At 49.7% G+C, this 21,074-nt stretch overlaps 1 protein-coding gene across 1 annotated transcript; it reads right to left on the reverse strand.

The window, feature by feature from the left end:
- Nucleotides 1-5,263: 5,263 nt before the first annotated feature.
- On the reverse strand, nt 5,264-20,971 carry POLR1E (RNA polymerase I subunit E). Its single transcript, XM_055700272.1, has 12 exons — nt 20,749-20,971; nt 20,547-20,650; nt 18,778-18,854; nt 16,526-16,611; nt 15,750-15,805; nt 15,214-15,358; nt 13,507-13,614; nt 12,976-13,072; nt 11,803-11,936; nt 10,557-10,638; nt 8,948-9,079; nt 5,264-5,657 (listed from the first exon to the last, which is right to left on the reverse strand). The coding sequence occupies exons 1-12, from the start codon at nt 20,807-20,809 to the stop codon at nt 5,498-5,500; spliced, it is 1,242 nt and encodes a 413-aa protein (XP_055556247.1). The 5' UTR covers nt 20,810-20,971; the 3' UTR covers nt 5,264-5,497.
- Nucleotides 20,972-21,074: the final 103 nt, after the last annotated feature.

Here is a 21,074-nt window from a genome sequence, read left to right on the forward strand (position 1 = left end):
CAGGTGTCCCCCAGCCTGTGAGGCTGAGTTCCCCTGGGACTGGGAGGAACTGAGCAGGGGCTCACCCCTCTGAACGTGTCACCAGGGGTCCCCCAGTGGTCCCTGGGGCTCAGGGCTCTTACCGTGGGCAGGTGGAGGCTTGCGTGCTGTAACCTCGCATGACCTGCTAGCAAGTTCTGCCTTCTCATCCCCCTGCCTGAAACCAGCGGTCAGTTTCCAGCTGGATTTTCTCTGTCTTGTTCATGTAACGAAGTGTCCACATAGGTTTCTCCTCCGGTACACTTTGGTGTAACTGTGTTGCACAATCTGATGTCATCTGCTGTTTCTCCACGAAGCAATTCTGTAAGAAGAGACCATCTCTTCTGTTTAAAAAAAGGGAAACTGCCACAAATGAAATGCTATCCTTTAAAAGGTGTCTCTAATTTAGTAACGGAGCCGCTTTCCAAACTAAGTGACATTTTCCAGAGTGGCTTTTGGGGGGGCCCTTTCTGAAGCTCGTCACACTGCAAGGCTATGGGACGTAGTCACAGCCACCTGGCAGGGACAGGCACTGGGCAAGCCCACAGCCTGTGCCAAAGCCTGGAGGGTTTCACAAGCTCAAGAGCAGGTTTAAAACCAGAGGTGAGCAACAGCATTCTAATCTCTGTGGTCAGTGAGATCATCTAAAGGCCCAGTTTGCCACGGGATAACGGCAAAGGCAGCTTAGCACAAGCCTTCGGAGACCAGCACATCCACCAGGAAATGCTGCTCACCATTTCCTGGGCAGACTGGGAGGAGGTGCACACAGCACCAGGAGAGCCGAGTAGCGGGGGTCGCTCGAGATGAAGTAGACGAGCCCCACTGGGGCATTGCAGAGCAGTCCCTGCTGTGGTGGTCCCACGCAGGAGGAGACTTCAGGGAAGGATGTAGCTCCTAGCTGAGACCCTGCAGCTGATAACGGCGTTGCTTCGCTTGACAGATGGTCCTGGGGCAGGGGTAGAGTCAAGCAGTAGAAGCAGCCGGCAACGGTAGCGGGAGACGAGCAGCAGGAGAAGAACGAACGCACAGGTCGGTAGGAGGGACGGCTCTGCGGGAAGGATGTGAGAAGCCAAACTCAGGCTGTAGGGCAGGAACTTGAAGTCCCAGACTCTCCGTAGCTGCCTCTGCAGCACTGACTCTCCCACGCACAAAGACATGGATCCACAGCCCTGATGTGTGGAGGGGCCTGGGACTTTGGGGAACCTTTAGAGACCTGTACGTGAGGCAGGACAGAGCCAGGCTGCTGGCACAGACAGTAAAAGGTCATGGCTGGGTGTTTCCAAGTGGAAGTTGCCAGAAGGCTGGCATGCTTGCGGAAGCACCTGGAAATGTTCGGTACCACTATGAGAAAGCCTGTTAGGGAAATAAACAGCACAACTGCAATAGACGTGCTCTTGCTCCGACTATTCACAGCAGTGGTTACTGGCTGGAGCGGGCTAAACTTGCACACGTTAAAGCAACGCGGAGAAGCTCAAAAATAAGATGCAACGCCTGGGGCTGCCTGCAGTGGCCTGAACTCCGGGATTTCGGAGAATCTCTCTCAGTTCAAGCACTTCACAGAGGCTTCTGAATCCCGTCAGCCTGTCATGGATGGAGCGACACACTTCACTCATAAGGAGAAGCAGCGGTACGTTTATTGGTAGAAAACGGAGATTTAACAAAGTTCGATAGTAAATGCCACGGTGGTTTAGCAAGATTCAGTGGCAAGGTACACTTGATTCTTTACTGCACAGAGGACAGAGCCAGAGAAGACTGTCGGGAGACCCTCCCGCTGAGTCACGAGGTTCAGAAAGGACACCCCTGCATTCTGGAATCCTTCTCAAGAGGGGAGTTTCGGCGCGGATGGATCCAGACTTAGCCCCACGCTTGGCCAACGGTTTCTAGCTACAACATTACAGGGGCACGGCCAATCCTTTGTACCACTTCGCTAGGATTTCAAAATTTAGTCACTTACCAAGAACCTGTTGCGGCGTGGGGTGCAGCTGAACCCATGCAAACCCCCAACTCCCGTGCTCGCCGTGACACAGCGTGTGACAGCCCCCAGGCACCCTGACCGCAGGCTTGCTGAGGCCACAATCTGCAGCTCTGTTGGCTTTTTCACCACCTGAACGTTGTGCAAAGCTAACGCACACCCACGACCTGCACAACCACTTCCCTGCACAGCACAGACCTTGCGTTTTGCTTTGTTCAAAGAGGGCAGTTTGTCTGCTTGTCAGTTAATTAGAGCTCATCGTTTCCAGAAAAGCAGCACTGGCGAAAGCTGAGGGCCTCGCTGCTGCTCTGCCTGTCCTGCTCCTGTCGTGAGACAATACGCCAACATCGCCAAGAGAAGCTGACTCCAACCCAACACTGTCCTACAGAGCCCTGTGCGCTTAGATGTGAGAAAGAGCCCGTGCCCAGCCTATTTCCCAGAACCTTTACACCTGGTGGCCAGCCACCTCCTCAAGAGGACTATAATGCCATTTGTATGCTCCCAAAGCACTAGAGTGATCTTGGGGCGGCGGCAGAGGAGCAGCAAGGCGATCTTCTGGTCACCTTCAAAGCAGGCAGCTGTGGGAGCCACCCTGCTCCCGTGGGAACAAGAACGATGATGCAACCCATCTTTAGGTCCTGCCTCATCTCCAGTGCTGGCTCAGGCGTGCCCGTGCTGCCCGGGTACTGCATGTGCTTGCTAAGGCAGCTGTGGTCAGTGGGAGTCCAAGAAAAATGTTGGCCATGACCCTCCTGCTCCCAGGCAGCCCGTCTGGCGAGGGCTAATGTTCTCTAACCAGCAGCTGCCGTGCCCATCAGTCTCCCGCTGGGCAAACCCGCACGAGCGCCTTGAGAGAGAAAACGCGTTGCCTCTCCCAGCCCCTCCTGCACCCTCAAGTGTCCAGGATGTCCCCTCGAGTGAGGTGACCCAGAAAGCTGAGCAGCGTCTTAGCAAACCTCATTTCCAGCAAGGCATCTTTCCCACCGCTGCTGGATTTCTTCTTTTCACTTTGCGCGTCGGCGGCCCAGGGGGCAACCCGGCTACTCCGCGATGTGGCCAGCGACAGGCACACTTGACTGGGGGCTCCGAGTCCCTCTTGGCCACCCACACCTCGCTGTGGTTCCCACCTGGCGAGTGCCCCCTCCACGGGACCTCCCTGCAACCCTGTCCTGTCTCCCTCAGTGGGGGCTGCGTGTCTCCTCTCCAACCCCAAGATGGGATCTCCGGTCCCCTTCCCCCACTGCCATTATCACTGCCTTGGGACTTCTTTCCCTCGAGCAAAGGATTCTACTGCGTTATCGCCAAGGTGAACAGCTGCTTTGCAAAGCGCAAGAGCGAACGGTGACATACGTCGCAGATGACTCATTCACCCACTCGGACTAAATTAGCACTCATTTTCCCCCGAATCAGCGGTGCTGCTCTCGGACACAGTCCGACAGGCTCTGATGCACACAGCACTGATGTCAAGAGATACAATTAACATTCTCATCTCTGCTGCAAGTGGCTCCGTATTACGGAAAAGAGCATCACTTCTTGCTCGGTTGTTCAGGCAACCACCTGCGCTTTCTACTTCTCTGCTTGCCTTTGCCACAGCTTAGAAGCAGCTTTGCAAGAGCAATTGATTTTTTCATCCAAGAACCCATGATGCTGTCAGGGCAATCCACATCTGCTCCCCTCCTCACACCCTGTATCAACTCCCCAAAACAGCAGCAAGCTAGACCTCAGATAAAGAGGGTAAACTACTGGTGTATCTCCGAATACAGTTTCATACCGGTCTTAAGTCAGAGCTGCTGGCTCTGCTATGTAGAAGACCAGATCCCAAGGAGAATTACAAAAACTCACAAAAGTGGCTACAGCCAGAGGAGCTCCCTGAGCATTATTTCGCTGTACCAAAGACTCGAGAGATGAGGCCCGGGTAAGTCAGGGGCTTCCAAAGGACAAAAGGGGGAAACATGGAGTCCTGCACTTGGGGAGGAGCAGCCCCAGGCACCAGGACATGCTGGGGGCTGCTCAGCTGGAAAACAGCTCGGCAGAAAGGGACCTGGGGGTCCTGGTGGGCACCAAGCTGAACACGAGCTTGCAGCAGAGGCTAACACTGTCTCAGCAGAATTAGGACCATCTCCAGCAGGTCAAGGGAGGTGATCCCTTGCTTCGGCTCAGCACCGGTGAGGCCACATCTGGAGTGGCGTGTCCTGTTCTGGGCTCTCCAGTATCAAAGAGACACAGACATATTGGAGAATCCAGCAAAGGGCGCCCAAGACGCTGAAAGGACTGGAGCGTCACTCCTACGAGGAAAGGCTGAGGGAGCTGCAACTACACAGAGAAAGCTCTGGGGGAATCTCATCCGTATCTATAAAAACTCAAAGGGAAGGTGCCAAGAGAACAAGCCAGGCTCTTCCCAGTGGTGCCCAGTAACAGGACCAGAGGCCACGGGCACATACCGGCTCCCTCTGAACGTCAGGAAACACTTTTTCTCTTACCACATGACCACATACTAGCATAGGTTGCTCAGGGAAGCTGTGGTTTCTGTCACTGGAAATAGTCGCAGTGCTGGGCACCTGGCTCTGGGTGGCCTTGTTTGAGCAGGGGGACTGGACAAGGTGACCTGCAGAAGCCCCTTCCAACCACAACCATTCTGTAATAAAAACATTCCTACGCATTATCTGCAGCCTGTAATTCCCTGGCATTAATTATCCTCCACCCAGGAAACTGGATGTTTTGTGTCAGTTCTAACGAAAGCTATGAATAGTGGGGCATGAGGGTGTGCAAGGAGTTACTCTTAAATCCCTAAATGATGTACTAAACCCCAGTTACCATCTGAAGCAAAGACATCTGAAAGAGAAGATTGCTCTTGCCATCCCATGCTCCTGTTTCACATAAGCTTTTTCTCTTGGATGTGACCCTCAGCTTTTCACCCTTTCTGAAGACGACACCAGCTCTAAGTCAGCACAATTCTCCCTCCTCCCTCCAGGACAGGAAAAGTGGTAGAAATATTTTGTTTGTGTTGCACCCTCATACTTTTTGACCACAGAACTACACTGAACCTCCAGTGAAACAGACACACACAGAGCCAAAAAGTTGTAAGTAACTCTTTGCTCAGTGTCTCTTTCTGTGCTTTCTACCCTGCATGTGTGAAAAAGGGGTAGAACGGGCCACGGGCCACGAGGTCACTGCTAGAACCAGACTGTAGTCGGTGGAGGACCTGCAGTTTCAAACCATGATCCTGCACAGCAGCACATCCTACGTATTTCTCTCCACCTGTAGACAGGAGGAAAAAAAAAAAAAAGGTTTTATTGTAGCTTTTTTCACACAAATCAAAAAAAGCAGCAGTTTAATGAGTGAACATCTGTTGTAAGCCAGCCTCAAGACAGGGTTTCAACAGGGTCACGTGCTGATGTTAGACAGCCAAATCCAACAGACGGAGAGAAGCATCCCCGTGCTGGTCTGTGTGCAGAGTGGCAGTTGAGAAAGAAACTCCTTTGCCCCTGCTCAGACCTCTGAGCCATTTTAGTTCATTTTCTTGCGCTTCCGTTGGTTCCCTGATGCCTTCTGCACAGGCAAGGGGAGAGAGAGAGTGCCCAGCTTGTGGTTCTGATCGTTCTCAAGTCCTGGCAGCCCCTTTGCCTTGGAGACCTTCAGCCGCATGGCCTTTGCGATATCCATCATCCTTGAAAACAGCAGAGGAACACTATGTCAGTGGGGAGCACAAGCCTTCTGTACCACGATACTGCACAAAGAGATCAACAGCCTTTTGCCTCAGGGGAGAAGGCAGGAGACACCAGCAAGCAGGATGCGTTCTCTGCATCTCAAGGATACCATGGAGACAGAAGCTGTAAGTCTTCAAAGGCTACAGAACGCTACCGAGCTGTGCACCACCACCTCAGAGAGCGTTATGAACCCTTGTTGCCTTACTCGGCGGCCAGCTGCCTTGAGAAATAATAATGCTGCTCTCCACTTCCCTACAAAGAGCAGAACAAGCATTATTTGTGTTCAGCTGCTGCTGCTGGCAGCACGCAATACCAGTTAGGAAGAACAAAATAACGTATGACTAGAGTCACTCAAGCTCCACCTAAATGTACAAGAAAACAGACTAGCCCTGGACCGAAATAAGTCCAAAGGTGGGGGAGGGGGCGGGAATTGTTGTCTAAACTCCTAAATTACCAAACTCTGATTTAGTGTTGAATTATATATAAATCCGTGCATAAGGTTAGGTCAGGATGACCCACCCCTCCATGAATGAAAGGGCTTCTAATCAATGGAGTCAGCCTTGGGAAGGATGAGAAATAAAGAACAGACAGTGAGAAAGAACACCATTACCTAAGTTACGCAGAAAGAAGCCTTCAAGTGAGGAAAGTTCTGTCTACAAGAGGAGACAGGCTGATAAGGTGTTGCAGTCCACTGACATAAAGAGAAAATTAGTTGAAAACAGGCCAAAGGTAACAGCGGTAGTGGGAGAGCATGACCTCGGACTCAAAACAGCCCCCACGAAAAAGGGCAAAACCCTGCTTGGGGAGCATCCAGAGTCGGTAAAGAACTGCAGCAGCGCTGTCTGAGGACGCGTGCTAATTTGCATTCAAAACGAGAAACTTGTAACCGATCCCGTGTATGATAAATGAATATGCAGTGTACTGCAAAGTATAAAACGTGGATGAACGAGGGGAGAAGTTAGGGATGACTTCATTGTAACCTCTGGGATCAGCTGACAGGCCAAACTGCCTTCTCCCCTGTAGGGACACCTACTGGGTAAAAAACTTTGTCCTATGCTTAACTCATGCTAGCTGTTAATACCTGTATTGTTTTAAGTTTGCTTTGCAGTCAGTGTATTAACACCAGCAATCTTTGAACCTCATTCTGTCACAAACTTGTATTTTATGTAACAAAAATCCTCAGCTGAAGTCCCTTTTGTGTAAGTCTCCAGAGATCTGAGTAGTTGATAAAAGGGATTTGACTCTGTGACACTGTCAACGGGGGTCCCCGAATAGGTTGGTTGAATTAGCAGCAGGCAGGCTGGCTGGATGCAAGGGTCTCGTCTTTCTCGGGAAACCGACGGGCTGATCAAATATAAATGGTTCAAGGAAACTCCCACTTCTTAACACGACAGTGTCCCAGCCTCAGGTGGGGTCCTGAGAACACACAAATCCCAGAATCCTTCCAGCTGACTTTTATTATCTTTGAAATCTAAAAAGATTCAGTTGGGAAGGGTTCTTCAGTCAAACCTCCCATTCCAGGAAAGAATTATTCCATCAAGTGGCCCAGGGCTATGTGTATCTCCTCAATTTTTCTAACAGGTACCAGCCTCCTCCCCCCTTTTCTCAACAGCATCCTACGGCCCACGTTCCTAGCTCCAGTACAGAAGAACAAAACCTGGGAGCAAAAATCAATGTGGATTCCCTAAAAAGCTTAGTTCCGAAAGAAAAAGGAGGAAAAAAAAAACCCAAACCCTAAATAAAAATTGGATAGAAACCAATAGCAAACACTGCTGTTAAACCCACTACTACCCATCAAAGAATAAAGAGCATAACTGTGGGCAAAATCAGAAATAATTGCAGCAAGGCTGATAAGGGAGCTTGCAAAACCAAGAGGTGACTAAGGGCTCTGATAACTTCCAGTTACGACCAGACCTTAACATAAAGCTCTCAGAAAGAAACCCTAGGATAGTCCACAACGTTTTTCTCGGTTGCAGCGAAGGGTTTGTGTCCCTCCACGGCTCCCGCTCAGCCGCGTGACTACTAAATAATCCTGTTAAGAAAGACCAAGGTGACTGAGTTATGAAGCACATGTCCTTGGCATCAGCATCGCTCACAGAACAGGACAGGGCAGGAAAGAGATGTTAATAAGCACGGCTGGACAGTCACGAACGGGGCCACCTGATCCCTTCCCAGCCAGGATTAAGAAGCTGCCTGCTGAGTTGATGTCTGCTTGCTGGGAGACTCCCCAGACAGCACAGTGGGCTGCTCGAGCAGTTCTGATCAATTCCTGATTTATTTTACCGTGGGGGGGGGAGGGGGGGGAGAGGCAGAGAGACAGTACAGCACAAGCTGCAGTGGAAGAAGTGCCAGAGGAGCTGGCAGCAGGATCTAGCTGACACCTGCTGGGAAAGGCATGCCTTGCAGCTAGCAGCAGGTGCACGATGCTTCTGTACATAGTCTTCCAGGGAAAATTAAGAGTCCAGGGAGCAACCGCCCCCAAAAGCTAACGGAGCAAGGGTCGTTTGCCCTGAAGTTTATTTTGCAATCTGTTTTCAATCTGTTTGCAATCTGGGAATTTGCAACCCATTCACCATCACCAACCCGGATGTGACAAATCCTTATTTCAAATCCTGGGGCCAGCAGTTCTGCCTACAACCTCTCCCCATGAAGCTTTGCTGTTAAGTCCCCAAGTTCATCAGTTTTTCAAAAACAAGAACCAAGAAGCCAAGGGCAGAGTAAATAATTTCAGGGGGCTGGGTTTCTTCCATGTAAACACCACCTATATGCCCACAGTGTGACTGTAAGAACAAACCCCTCTTGTTTCTAGTTTGCCTGTTACAGTCGGCTACAAACCTGCACTTACAGCCAGACTGGTACCTAACAGGTACCTTCCAGCTCTGCAGGAAAAAGGGATACAGGGGACAGGAAGGGGAAAAGTGATGTGACTTGTCAGGCAAGAAACACAGCTGGGCGGCAGTGGATAGACCATCCTGCCATCTGCCCCAGCTGGCCATTCCAGTGCTGCCTGCCTCTGCTTCTTTTCCTGCAGAATAGCTGAAGAGCCTCTTGATGCACCTGAGGGTCTTTTGAGATGTGTAACCACCCCTCCTTTATGAACGCCAAGGCTTCAAACTAAAGCTTCGACACACAAAAGGCAAGAGTCCACTTACAACTAGTAGGTATTACTATGCCACCCAGGGGCCGGAGAAGCTCCCCAGCTCTCTCCTCAGGAGGATCACAGCAAGCACGAACACACGCAGCAACTCACCTGCTTTCTTTGAGCTTCACGTCATTCTGCAGAACAGTGAGGTCCGTTTGGAAGTTGTTGATGTGCAGAGCCAATGCAATGACATACGCTGTGATTTTAGCCTTCATGGACGCAGAGATTAAATTCTGGACACTGGATGGCAAGAGGGAGAACATATGAGATCCGGAGCGTCAATGAACGCAGAACACAACCCGCACAAGGTACAGACAGAACCGGAGCCCCAGTTAGACAGGACTTGACTTTTCCTAGCCACCAAAGAAGAGCTCAGAGCAACACAGACCTCCAAGCACTGGGACCTAACAGGTTCCTCTGCCCTCACATGCCCATATCTGTTCAGAGGTGCAACCACCAACTAACGCCACTTCAGTCTCTTCGCCACGCTGCTCCCTTGCGAGAGGAAACAAAGGGAAGCTGTTCCAAGCGCATTTGGCCTAACTAGTAATGGCACCTCAAATACATAATCCAGACAAAGCAGACAGCTAGCTGGTGATCCTCTGGGAGCATTTCACTGTTCGTCACTGGTTTGAGACTTCAGACAAAAGCTGGCCCGTTTGGACTCAAGTTCTCTGCTCCCACCACATCAACAGTGGCGGTGCAGCTGTGCTAGCGCTAGCGGAGCATCAGCATTATACGCTGCTTCTAGGTGGAGAGGCTGATGGCTCCTGGAGTGTGGGGAAGGCACTCTGGCAAGAGTGAGGATACTCTTCACCCTTGCCTGTAATTTGGTGCTTCCACTCATCGGGATGGCTGAATAATGCGTATTTATTCAGATTTCTAGCCACTTAGATGTATGTGGCATCCATCTGAAGGCTGCAGCCAAGGGCCACCCGGTCAAAGGCACCTCCACCAGCTGCCCAAGGCCCTCACTGCAGTAAGACAGCACTCAGCATCCCACAAGTGGCCCTGACACTGCTGGAAAGGACCTGCAGGAACTTCCCAGCCTCCGCTCCAGTCACGGAATGGCAGTTTCTCCTGGTGTGGGTCTCAGCCCAGGGTAAGTTAACTAGTGCAAATCTTTACACAGTTTTGTCTGTGTAGGTTTCACCAGAGAATTCAAATTAAGTCATGCCTAAAAGTTGATGTAAAAGCACCCCTGCTCGGCTAATAAAACTACGCAAGTGTGAAAAAAAGCGCCACTATTCAGCCACTGCACCACCTCCATCCTGACGCATTCTGGGACGGTGAAGAGACGACGCATCCGTGAGCTGCCTCGGTTCACAGTGAAAATATACACGTGGACATTTGCCTGTTCAGCTGCACCATCAAGACCCAGCTGCAAAGCCAGCACCCATTCTGCCATCCTCCATCCAGAAACCATCAGGCAGATGGCTGGGCACCCCATTTCGTCAAGCCAGCTTATATCCATAGGTGCAGGCTTGCATTTGCACACATGATCCTGTCTCTCCAAGTGACATTTTAGACTTGCACTGTCTAAAATGGACCATCACCAGCCACAACTCAGTGTTCTAAAGGGCTGGGGGTGTGAAGCGAGGAAGCTACCTTCCATTCTAGTAGGAAGTTTCCCGATAGATAATGTGTTCACGGCCCTTCAGGCTGAATCGGGCATCTCTCTGCCTCAAGGACATTCAAAACACACATAGTTCCTTACCTGCCATTGTTGTAGGTCAGTGAAGTGAAATTCTTCATGAGTTTCCTGCTAATAATGTGTGGGCATTCAGGACCCATCGGATCTAGGACAGAAAGGGGTTTTGCAGTGGAATGAGAAACACATACTCTTTCTCGTACTGCCCACCTCCAGCCGTCACAATAGCACATCTGCTACCAGGACATTTAGTGCCTCTTTCCAGGAATACTGAGAACCTAGAAGGAGCCTGGGCACTTCATTTCTAGGTCTCATAATTTTTCAGGTCAGAGAGGCTCCTAACAGCTTTTATTTTCTTTACAAATGGGATCTCTCACTTCAACACAACACAACTGGCAACGCATGTGTGTGTCTATGCCTGTTTCTCCTAATAGATACCTGCCTTTCAACCGATGGTCCTGTCACAAAGTAGCATTAGAACCGAAACCACACTAACAAATTCATGCTAGCACCAAGACTGGTCATTTCCACATCCTCCTTGACCAAATCCTGCAGGGCGACTCCTGTGTCTCCAGCAACGCAGGACAATATTTACAGCCAGGCTTGCCATCTCCTCCATCACCCCCCCCCCAGTCACTGAAAATGCTAACAACAACATTTTCATCACTGACAAGACTCAAGGTATGCAAGTTCTATGGGAGACAGCAAATCCTGAAATTCTTCAGGAAAATCTTTTGTGCAGTGCTTTCGAGAACAGCAGTTCCTACCATTCTAAAAGCAAGATCCTGAACACAGGATTATTGCGATTCACACATTGAGCTAATAAGCAAAGGAGGATGAAAACATTCTCAAAAGCACAAAAAGAGACACAAAGGATGTATCACACACTGTATGCCTCTTGCACCTGGAATATGGAGGCTGGATAGAGAGCGCTGACAGTTTCCAGCCTCTTGGCTTAGGCCTAAAGTGAAAATATAAACCATGTTTGTAAGCACAGTACTATCAATAAACTAGAAAGAACCTCAACATTTTCAATCTAAGCTACCTTATCTTCTATCAAGAGGATGTCACGGTGCCATCCTGATGCACAGCAGTTACAAAGAGACTGAAAAGGATGAGGCATACATCTTCCAGCAGACACAGAGCTAACAACCCTCAGCAACGCGGAGATCCTCAACTTCAGCATGGTACAGGCTGAAAGCAACTGCTGCAGCTAGCTGCCTGACCACACAGCTCATTCCGGGCAGCTTTACTCTTTTCCACTGTAGGAATTACAAACCAAGTCTCAGCAGGTAGCTTAAAACTCTCTTACGCTTCTTCTTGATCATTTTCAGGTAGCTGAACTTAATAAGGGTGTCCAGGAACCAGAGGCAGCGGGCTTTGTGATCTCTACTCTTCTCATCAGCAGGCAGGAACTTCAGCTCCTCTAAAACAAAGGAGCAATGGCTAAAAGAAAGGAGACGGAGGGAGAGGATGAGGCTCAAAGAACTAGGAACTAGTTTACATCTTCAGAAGACACACCTTTAACCTCAGTGCTCAGCTGTTTGAGGAGAGTCCCCTGGACACCTAGGAAAGGATAGCCCAGGAGGCTGCTTCGCGAGCACACTTTTCCTGTCAACGTCCCTCACGTTCAGCCAGCCCCGTTTCAGTGTGCGGCTAAGAAGGTCCCCACACCGCAGGCTCTCAACGCGGCACTCAGACACACTTCTGCTTCAGCACAGGCAGCCACGAAGTACGGGGAGTGAGGCACGGTGCTTTTCCTGCTCACTTCAGCCCCCCCAGCACAAAGGCTTGACAGCTCTAAGTGTATGTCCCTGCCAGCTTGCCAGGCTAGAGCAACCTCTGCAGCGAGTCAGTACTTGGCTGGGACATTTAAGGTAGATTTAGATTAGATATTAGGAAGAAATTCTTTACTGTGCAGGTGGTAAAGCCACTGGCCCAGGCTGCCCAGAGCAGCTGTGGGTGCCCCATCCCTGGCAGTGTTCCAGGCCGGGGCTGGACAGGGCTTTAAGCAACCTGGGCTGGTGGAAGGTGTCCCTGCTCATGGCCAGGGGGATTGGAACTAGATGGTCTTTAAGGTCCCTTCAAACCCAAACCGTTCTGTGATACGATTCTGTAACACGATTCTGTGACAGTCCCCAGCCATGGGCACACTGTGCTCAGCACAGTTCTGTGGTTTACCTTCTAGGCACGTGACTTCAGAGCCCACTCTGGATTTCTCCACGCTCTTCCTCTGCCAATTGGCTCCCCAAAGGGCAGCCGTGCTGCTGTGCATGCAGCTTCCTCACCTGTACACAACTAAACCCTGTGGTCCACAAGGTAGGTGCGGCTCAGCCACGCTTGGATCAAATAACCTTCCTCTGTACTGAAAAAATCAGCCTGGGTACAGCGGAGCTGGCAGCAGTAGCCAACCTGCCCCACAGAATAAACTACAGTTTCACAGGGCCCACCTTCACTATTACAAGGCTGTTTGCAGCAGCATTACCTTTTATCTTCCGTTTTCTTGGCGATTTCTTCCGCAGTGATGTTAACAAAGACCGCTGCTGGAACCCGCAACGCTTCATACTCTGCTGGGGACAGAACTGGTAGGATTTTCAAGAAAAGAACAAGTGTGCCTTTGCTCACCCTTCCGGACTGAAGGGCCCACAGTGAGATAAGCCCCATCCACTCTCACTTTAGGAAGCGTGGGGTAGGGAAGTAGGTAGGGAAAGAAACTCAAAATAGGTAGGACCTAACACCACAACCTGGAAGCCAGTCAGTAACAAAGGACTGTGGTTTGACCCCAAGTCACTTCTCCCGCACGGCTCTGACCTCATTACTATTACCAGTCAAACTGCAGGCAAAAAAAACCCCCAAAACCACCTCAACAAAGCATCTCCCTGCTCTCAGTTTTTGGCTTGTGAGGGGATGAGGTTCAGCTCATTCACACACCTGCCAGCACTCACTCCCATGTGCCAGACCACTGACACCAAAGGCTTAGAGGTGTGGGAAACCACTCCACCACAGAAAAAGATACTGTCCTCAAACTTGTAAACATCTTCTGGTTTGTCAGCATCTTCATTACACGGTGGGAGGAAGATGGAGATGTTCTGTACATCATCTTGGGCCATATCCTGGATCAAAGCTTTGGAAGGAAGCAAAAAAGACGACAGTATTTGGACCACGCAAACAAAAACACAGAGAACATGACCCCAACCCAAATCCTTCCTTTAAACGCAAGTCTACTTAATGGTGGTTCTTTTGTCAACACCAGTTCAGTCACAGTTGGGAGTTTTAAAGTTTTAGAACTCCAGTTTGTCTCACTTGGGCCAGTAGTAAGGAAAAGGCTACCGCTCTCCCCTGTTTTGTTTATTACTGCCACACGTAGGTGCTGACTACATCGAAAACATTCCAGTATGCACAGAAAGGCCGGGAGCTTCTGATACGCCTGCTACGTACTCAGCGTGCTGGGTTTTAACCTGGTGCCATCAGTTCTACCAAAAACTTTGTGTTCCTTAAGATTTAGAAAAGTCACTCCAGACTAAAGAAAAATCGAGGAAAGAAGCGCACCAAGACAAACTGGTTGCTGCTGCTGCTGCTGCACCTACCTGTTGCTTGCAGGACGGGCAGAAGATGGCTTTGGCAGCCTATGGTACAAAGCAGCTCTGAGAGCAATATCCAACCCGGAAGAGAATGCATGAAAGCCTGATAACAGATATCTCCTCCATGCATAGCCAACAAAGCTCAGAATCCCAGAAATACAGGTGAAAAGAAACTCTGGAGGTCTACTGTCCAACCTCCTGCCCAGAGTAGGACTGTCTCCAGCACCAGATCAGGGCAACCCTGGCTTTGTCCTCCAAAGCTTGGAAACCCCCCAAGAACGGTGACCCTACACCTCTGTGAGCTGTCCCAGGGCCGCACCACCCTCTGAGGCAAGAAGGTTCGCTCAGCCTCCCACCTGGGCCTCCCAAGGTGGGGTGACCACTGCCACTTGTGCTGTTGACCCCTTGCTGGCACTGCTGAGGCGGCTTTGGCTCCGACTGCCCTTTCAGGTAGCGGTGGGGCTGCTGTTAGATCCTCCTCGGCCTCCTCTGTCATTTTTTTACCTCCTTCTTGATCAGGGCAAGGGTGCAGGGGGGGCGGCAGAGGCATGACAACACAGTACAGATGCAGCCTCAAGGGCACTCAGTAGTGGGGTCGCCAACTGTCCTTGAAACATCACTTCACTGTGATGCCTCTGAGAGTGAACGTTCCCTGTAGCCTAAGTCCATCAGCCTGGTTCACAACAGCACCGGGGATGGCACCTGATGGGGCTGTGACCTGGTTTAGGGCACAGACCATTTTCCACAGCCATGCCACTGTGAAGCCAGGGTACAAGTTCACCTTAATGAACATTCAGCATCTCGGTTCAGACCAGGTGAATGTATCACCTTCATCCCAATAAAGTGGTATCTAGAGACCCCCAGAGGAGCTCCTAACAATGGGCAGGGAAGGACAGTGGTGCCACAGGGACCTTCCCTAATTCAGGCAACTCTGACACTAAGTCTAGCAGGATCAGAAGGAAGCAGTTCCCCTTCCACCAGAAAGATCTGCGAGTTCCTCCACCTGCGCCCTTCTCAGCTGTTAGACCAGCTGCTTCCTTGAAGAAAAGCCAAGCCCTTTCTTCTTCCTACCATACTCGGCAAGTAACAGACAGAAAAAGGTACTTCTGATGACATTAATTAAACTCTGAGACAATACTTACCTGTTACTCCCTTTGCATCTATTATGTTTGCTGCTGCTTCTGTCACAGCTGTATTCAGAATATCATTGCCCACTGCATTCATTCGCCGAGAGTTCAGAGCTCGTTTCTGCTTGCTGGTACCAAAGGTCTCAATGCACAAATCCATCTGTGCAAGGTAGACAGAGATTAAAACACACTGAAGACACTTTGCATCCAAGAGGAAAACTCAGCTGCTAAGCACCACCTGTTCCACATTCACACTCCCTAAGAAAACTTTAAACTTTTCCCTGGGCCCAAGTCAACCACACAACAAGAACTGATCTGCGCAAAGGGGCAGGAGGTAACTGGGATTGTAATCAAGCCTAAAATAATTGTGAAAGTAATGCCAAGTCAGGCACTGAAAATGCACTGTCTCATGGACCTCCAAAGCACAGAGACAGCGCTGAACCTGCACGTACACCCTGCAGTAAACCAACCCTCACAGTCTCAAACAAGTATCATCTGCCACTGTTAGCTGTATAATCACAGAAGAACACGATATGGGCTTTCAACTTTACCTTCTCCCTGTAGGATTTTTTCTGATAATCCTTTGTGTCATCAGGTATTAAGTTATCTATAAAAGAACAAAAGTTAGCACACTTGGCTTGCAGCAGCCAGGACAGCACACATACTCTGTATTCCTGAAGCTCTAATGCATCACTGAAAGACTTGGCACATCACTTGAGATCTCCTCCACAGGAGCTGGTCGATTAAACAAAACACTGAATACACAAGAGTATGTACCGTAAACAAAAAAGGAACGGCAGGCCAGTTTTTGCTATAAAGCGAACAAGTGTTAATGCATGGATTGCAGCAATACCTGGCTCCTGCTGCACAGGTTAAAAATAAACTCCCCAAAGACTTCGGATTATCCTCCTGAGGTCAGTAACAAAAAGCAGTTCTGCTGAAGAAAAATGGTTTTGTTTTTCAGTGATCCAGTCCCTCGACCTGACAATTTCCAGGCTTCCCTCAAGTCGAGAGCACCTAGACAAGGCTGCGCTTATTCTGAACAGTGACAGCTTTGTTACTGACTCCAGCACTTCCAGCCTCCCATCCATAACACTCTCTGCTTATCCTCCACCCTAAATTTCACCTTGCTTCCTTCTCCATTTTTCGCATCATGTAGTGCCTTGGAAGATGATGCTGAGGGAATAAAGCAAAAACGAGGAGTAAAGCAGCCAGGGAGACAACAGAGACCACTGCTGTCAGCAACCAAGCAGTCCATAGCTCAACGAGTACGTAGGTCTAGCACACTGTGACTCTGGTGCTGGAGTTACACACAGTATCTTCCTACCTGACAGTAAGGGCTGCAGGCTGAATATTTCAGCATTATAGACTTGCATTTGCCCAGAGTCCTTGTCTAACACGCCGACAAAATACCTGGGAAGAACAGGAGCAAGTGGTTAGTGAGAGACAGATCAGTGGAAGTGATGTTTTAAAATATATGGTGCAGAGCCATGTGTACTCCCCACTCCCTGCCAACCCTCTGCCTTGCGAATACAAGTCTTCCAAGCGCTTTCAGGACGTCAAAATAAAACAAGCTACCTTCAGGGCACGCACACATAGTTCACACACACAAGTGTGTGTATATATATATATATATCTCTCTAAAGACTTGTTGCTCTAAGTAAACGTAGAAGCCTTAAGACAACCAAATTAACTCCCAAACGCACAGTTGAAGCCTAGGTGCTGGAGTGCTAGCTGCTACTCTGTCTTTTTTGATGCACCAAGACCCTTGGTTTCTCAGTGCTTCTATGCAGTTTCCTGTGTTTTTAAATCTTGGGTTCCCTGCAGCCAGTTCTCTGCTCAGTACAAGTCACCAAGTTCTCAGAGCTTCTCAGAAACATGACTTTGCTGTCTCTAGAACACGGTAATTTCTCTCAGGTAAATTCCTTTTCAGCCCACATTTCAGTGGGGCAAGCCCAAATGGTTTGTACTGCTCCTCACTGTGCCTCATGACCCACCAGAAACAGGAACAGAACACCCTTGTCTGAAGTTGATCAGGGGTATCAACAGCACCAGTTTTTTATCTGGCCAGAAGAGTTCATTCCACATCAACCCTTCTGACTAGCGCCCGAACTTGCTCTCCTCCACAACACATCTTCCTAAAACTCAGGACACGCTCCCTGAAGACAAAATCCACCAGCACAACAGGATGCCTGCTGCAGTGGGAGCAACACACCACGCAACTACTGCCCAAGTACAGTGCAAATGACCATACTTCGCTGGTCAGGAAAGGATCTCTTGGCAGTTCCTGCTGTTCCAGAAAGCCCAGAGGTTTGCTGAACTCATCGACTCAGAAAAAAACTGGACTGTTCGTTCAGAGGTGGCTTCTGCTCCGTGTTATACCAACAATAGCCGTTACGAGTGCACAGTTTTAGGCTGACAGCTGCCACGAGCAACGGGAATGGATCCACTGTAGGAAATCCTCACACATGTAGCTGAAGCACACGTAGGAAGAAAGGGACAGAAGGAAAGGATAGGAAAACTTGAAAGAAAAGCAAGAAATTAATTTATTAATTCTTGCCTGCATCTCTGGAGATCCTGAGGCATATGCACACCTAATGCAAAACTAGTATTTGAAGCTGAATGTATATCAGCTGTTAGCTTGCCCTCTTAGTTACCACAGCTCAGAATCTCCAGAGGTGCAGGCAAGAACCACTTAAGCCGCTAAAATCATCTCTTATTTAATGTTCAGAGATAAGAGCACTAAATCGCCCTAGAAATAACACTGCAATACCTGTATCACACATTCATTAAACTAAATTTATCTCTCCGAAGTAAGGAAGAAAAAGCCCCTTTGTTCATTTTTTTTCCGCTACAGCATCTTAAAACTGAAGGCTGTTATATCTGACGGTCCAGTGCTCCTGGTTTCACCTCTCGGAAAGAACAAAGATTATTAGTATTAGCATGTTTTGATAGACTATTTGCAAATTTCACGTTAGCTCTCCACCCATTTGGCGGTTCTTGTATTCCAGAATGAGACAGATCTCGCATATAAAACACTCCTTAGGAGGACCGTGGGATCTGCGCCAGTGCCACAAAGGTCACATTCTTAAACCAGGACATGTAAAGGCTGGTGATTTCACCGACACTTCCTTTTATAGTGCATGGCACAGACGCCTTATCAGTTCACACAGCAGCATCATGCTGTGGCCCTGAAGTTAAGGGACGATTAATGACCCAGGGGTTTCCTGGGCAGCAGCAGATGATCTTGAAAATTCTTTATCTTTTAGTTTCTTAATAACAAAGCTGTTATTCCTAGGTTTCAGCTACATCAAATCACTTTCTCACCCTTCCCTTCACAAGATCTTTACAAATACACTCTATCTGTATGTAACATCACAACTTCCAAAGGGACGCAACACACAAACAACGCAGCTGCTAGGTGCTAGAGCCTCCTGTCAAAATCTTCTTGATTAAAATCACAGCCTCTGTGGGGACTTCTGAGCCAGCTTTAAGAAAGTCTACCAGGAACTTTGTATCTGAGTAATTCCTCTGCATCCACCTCCATGTTCCTGCCCCCACTTTGCCTGCAACCCATACCTGCATAGGGAGTTACATTTCCTAACTTCGCTGCTGAAGTTATTCCCCACATATGAAAGCCTTTCAGTTTCCGAGACCTGAAAAACAAAGAAAAATTACCTGAGTACAGGGCTGTAAATAACCTTCTCTGCATCTGCTTTATTATCCCTGATGCCACAAAGCTCTACATTCCCAGGCATCAGACACGAGTCGTGTACGCAAACTTCACTGCCCAACTTGGGTACGTGTTGCAGCAAGTCAAAATCTTTAAAAGACAGCACTTCTTGAAGCTTAAACTACCCATGATTCTACTTCAGCTTTCACTGGGCCAGAAGATGAGGAACCATTGCAAAGAAATTATGAGCATCATAATTTGAATTTAGATTTTATCACTGTAGCAGTTGGGTGCCACTACACTTAAAACATCATGCAGTCTTTACTGCTGTACTTTAATCCAGAAGCAACTTTGTGAAAGTAATAGGTTTATTCACAAAGTTGCCAGTGAATAGAGATCAGGCCTCTCTGCCAGAGAATTTAAGATACTATTCCCAATGCTTTAGGGTCCTTAACACAGCCGCTCAAAGCTTCTCTAAGCTTCCAACGAGGACAAACCTTACAGATTTCAGCCTGGGCCAGAGGCAAACACTGATCAGAGTCACTACTACAGACAAGGGGAACTGTTTAAGATATAATGTCTAATGATCCGCTCAAAGCTCCAAGTGACCGCAATTCACTGGAAAAAAAAAAAAATCCCACCAAAACCAAACCAACAAACCCAAAGAGCTAGCACTATCAGGAATGGCTCAATCACCTAGATGTACTTCAAAACTTTGTGTTTCTACTGTACTTCAGACAAAATCCTCAGGGAAAGTGTACTGAAGTAATTTATTCCTTGAGGAAATCATGCATGCAAGCAGCTGTAAGACTTAACAATACCAGCAGAAAGCATCTCCTGACTTTAATCGTGGTTCCCTCTTCACTGAAAGAAGCAGAAATCTCCTTGTAATGTAATGTAATGTAACAAAAATCTGGGTGAAGAATTCACCGTGTTCACTATGTAAACATAACACAACAGATTTTGTGATCATGAAGACCTGACTAGTTGTTAAGTAACGTCACTTTCAAACATTATTTCCCTTTAGGTTATTAAAATAAATCAACAACACACAGAACTTCAGTAAATGAATGAACCTTCATCTGAGAATACATAACCATGTATCAATCGAAATGTTTCACAGAGGCTGGGGTTAAACTCTAGTTATTTATATACACATTTGCTACAAAGAAAAACTCCATGCAGATTTTCCGAGCTTTGTTCATTGTACAGTAAGGAGGGCAGCTGGAGCAGGGCAGCTGTTTGAGGGCAGCAGCAGTCTCCCTGAAACGGGACCACAGGGCCTGCATGTCTGACCCAGGTTCCCAATCCCTACTTGCAGGAGCGGCCACGGCCACAGACATAAAAGGCGGGAGCGAGATCAGAAGAAGCGCAAACCCTTCGTCACTAGCTGAGGTGGGTAGCGTTGCCGGTATGCCTCGGGGTGCTGGTCTCACGCCGGTCTCTGGCAGGCCCCGCAGCCTCCCAGGCGCCGCTCCCTCCGTGCTGCAGCGGGGTGCTCCTCGCACACGGAGAGCGGGCACGTGTCGGAGCCGCACCGATGCCACGGCCCGGTTTGGGGCAGGCGCAGCGCCGGGCTCCCCGCGGCCGCCCTTAGCGGAGGCGCCGACGCTGCCAACACGAAGCACCGGCTGCAGGCGGCCGCCGGGAGCCTGCTTCCCTGGCGGGCCCTTACCAGGATCCTCCGGTGTTTCTTCCCGGGATGGGCCGTGTCCTTGTTTCGGTAGACGGTGAACCGTATGGAGTCGGCCTGCCGCACCCTGCCGTTGGAGAACTGCACTGCAAGGCGGAGGGGAGAGGCCGTAAGTCCCGCTCCAGTCCGTGCTCCCGCCCGGCCCGGCCCAGCCCAGCCCAGCCCAGCCCAGCGCCCGCCTCACCCAGCACCGCCGGCTGCTCCGGCTCGGGGTCCCCGTGGTAGCACCAGGTGGCGGCGGCCATAGCGGAGGGAGCTCTCTCGCGGCCCGGGCCGCCCTGCCTCCCCGAGCGGCTCTATACGTGAGGCCCGGCGCCCACAGCAGGCCGCGGCCTACTCCCCGCCGCCACCGGGCCCGCTCCGCTCCAGCGGCCGCAGTGCTGCCCAATCACGGCTATAGTTATTGCCGAGTCGTGAAGGGAAGAGTGTGGGAGGGCGGTGCCGTCGCTTATCAGTAATGAGACCGCTGATTGGTTGGCGGTCGGGTGGGCGGGGTCGCGGCGCCGGTGG

This window comes from Falco cherrug (assembly GCF_023634085.1).
Source record: "Falco cherrug isolate bFalChe1 chromosome W unlocalized genomic scaffold, bFalChe1.pri SUPER_W_unloc_1, whole genome shotgun sequence".
Classification (NCBI taxonomy): domain Eukaryota; kingdom Metazoa; phylum Chordata; class Aves; order Falconiformes; family Falconidae; genus Falco; species Falco cherrug.

Coding starts and splice junctions, on each gene's coding strand:
- POLR1E (XM_055700272.1), bottom strand. CDS start 20,809: ATGGCCGCCGCCACCTGGTGCTACCACGGGGACCCCGAGCCGGAGCAG. Junction 20,651..20,748: donor GGAGCAGCCGGCGGTGCTGG/GTGAGGCGGGCG, acceptor TCCGCCTTGCAG/TGCAGTTCTCCAACGGCAGG. Junction 5,658..8,947: donor GTGAAGCTCAAAGAAAGCAG/GTGAGTTGCTGC, acceptor GCTGTTTTCAAG/GATGATGGATATCGCAAAGG.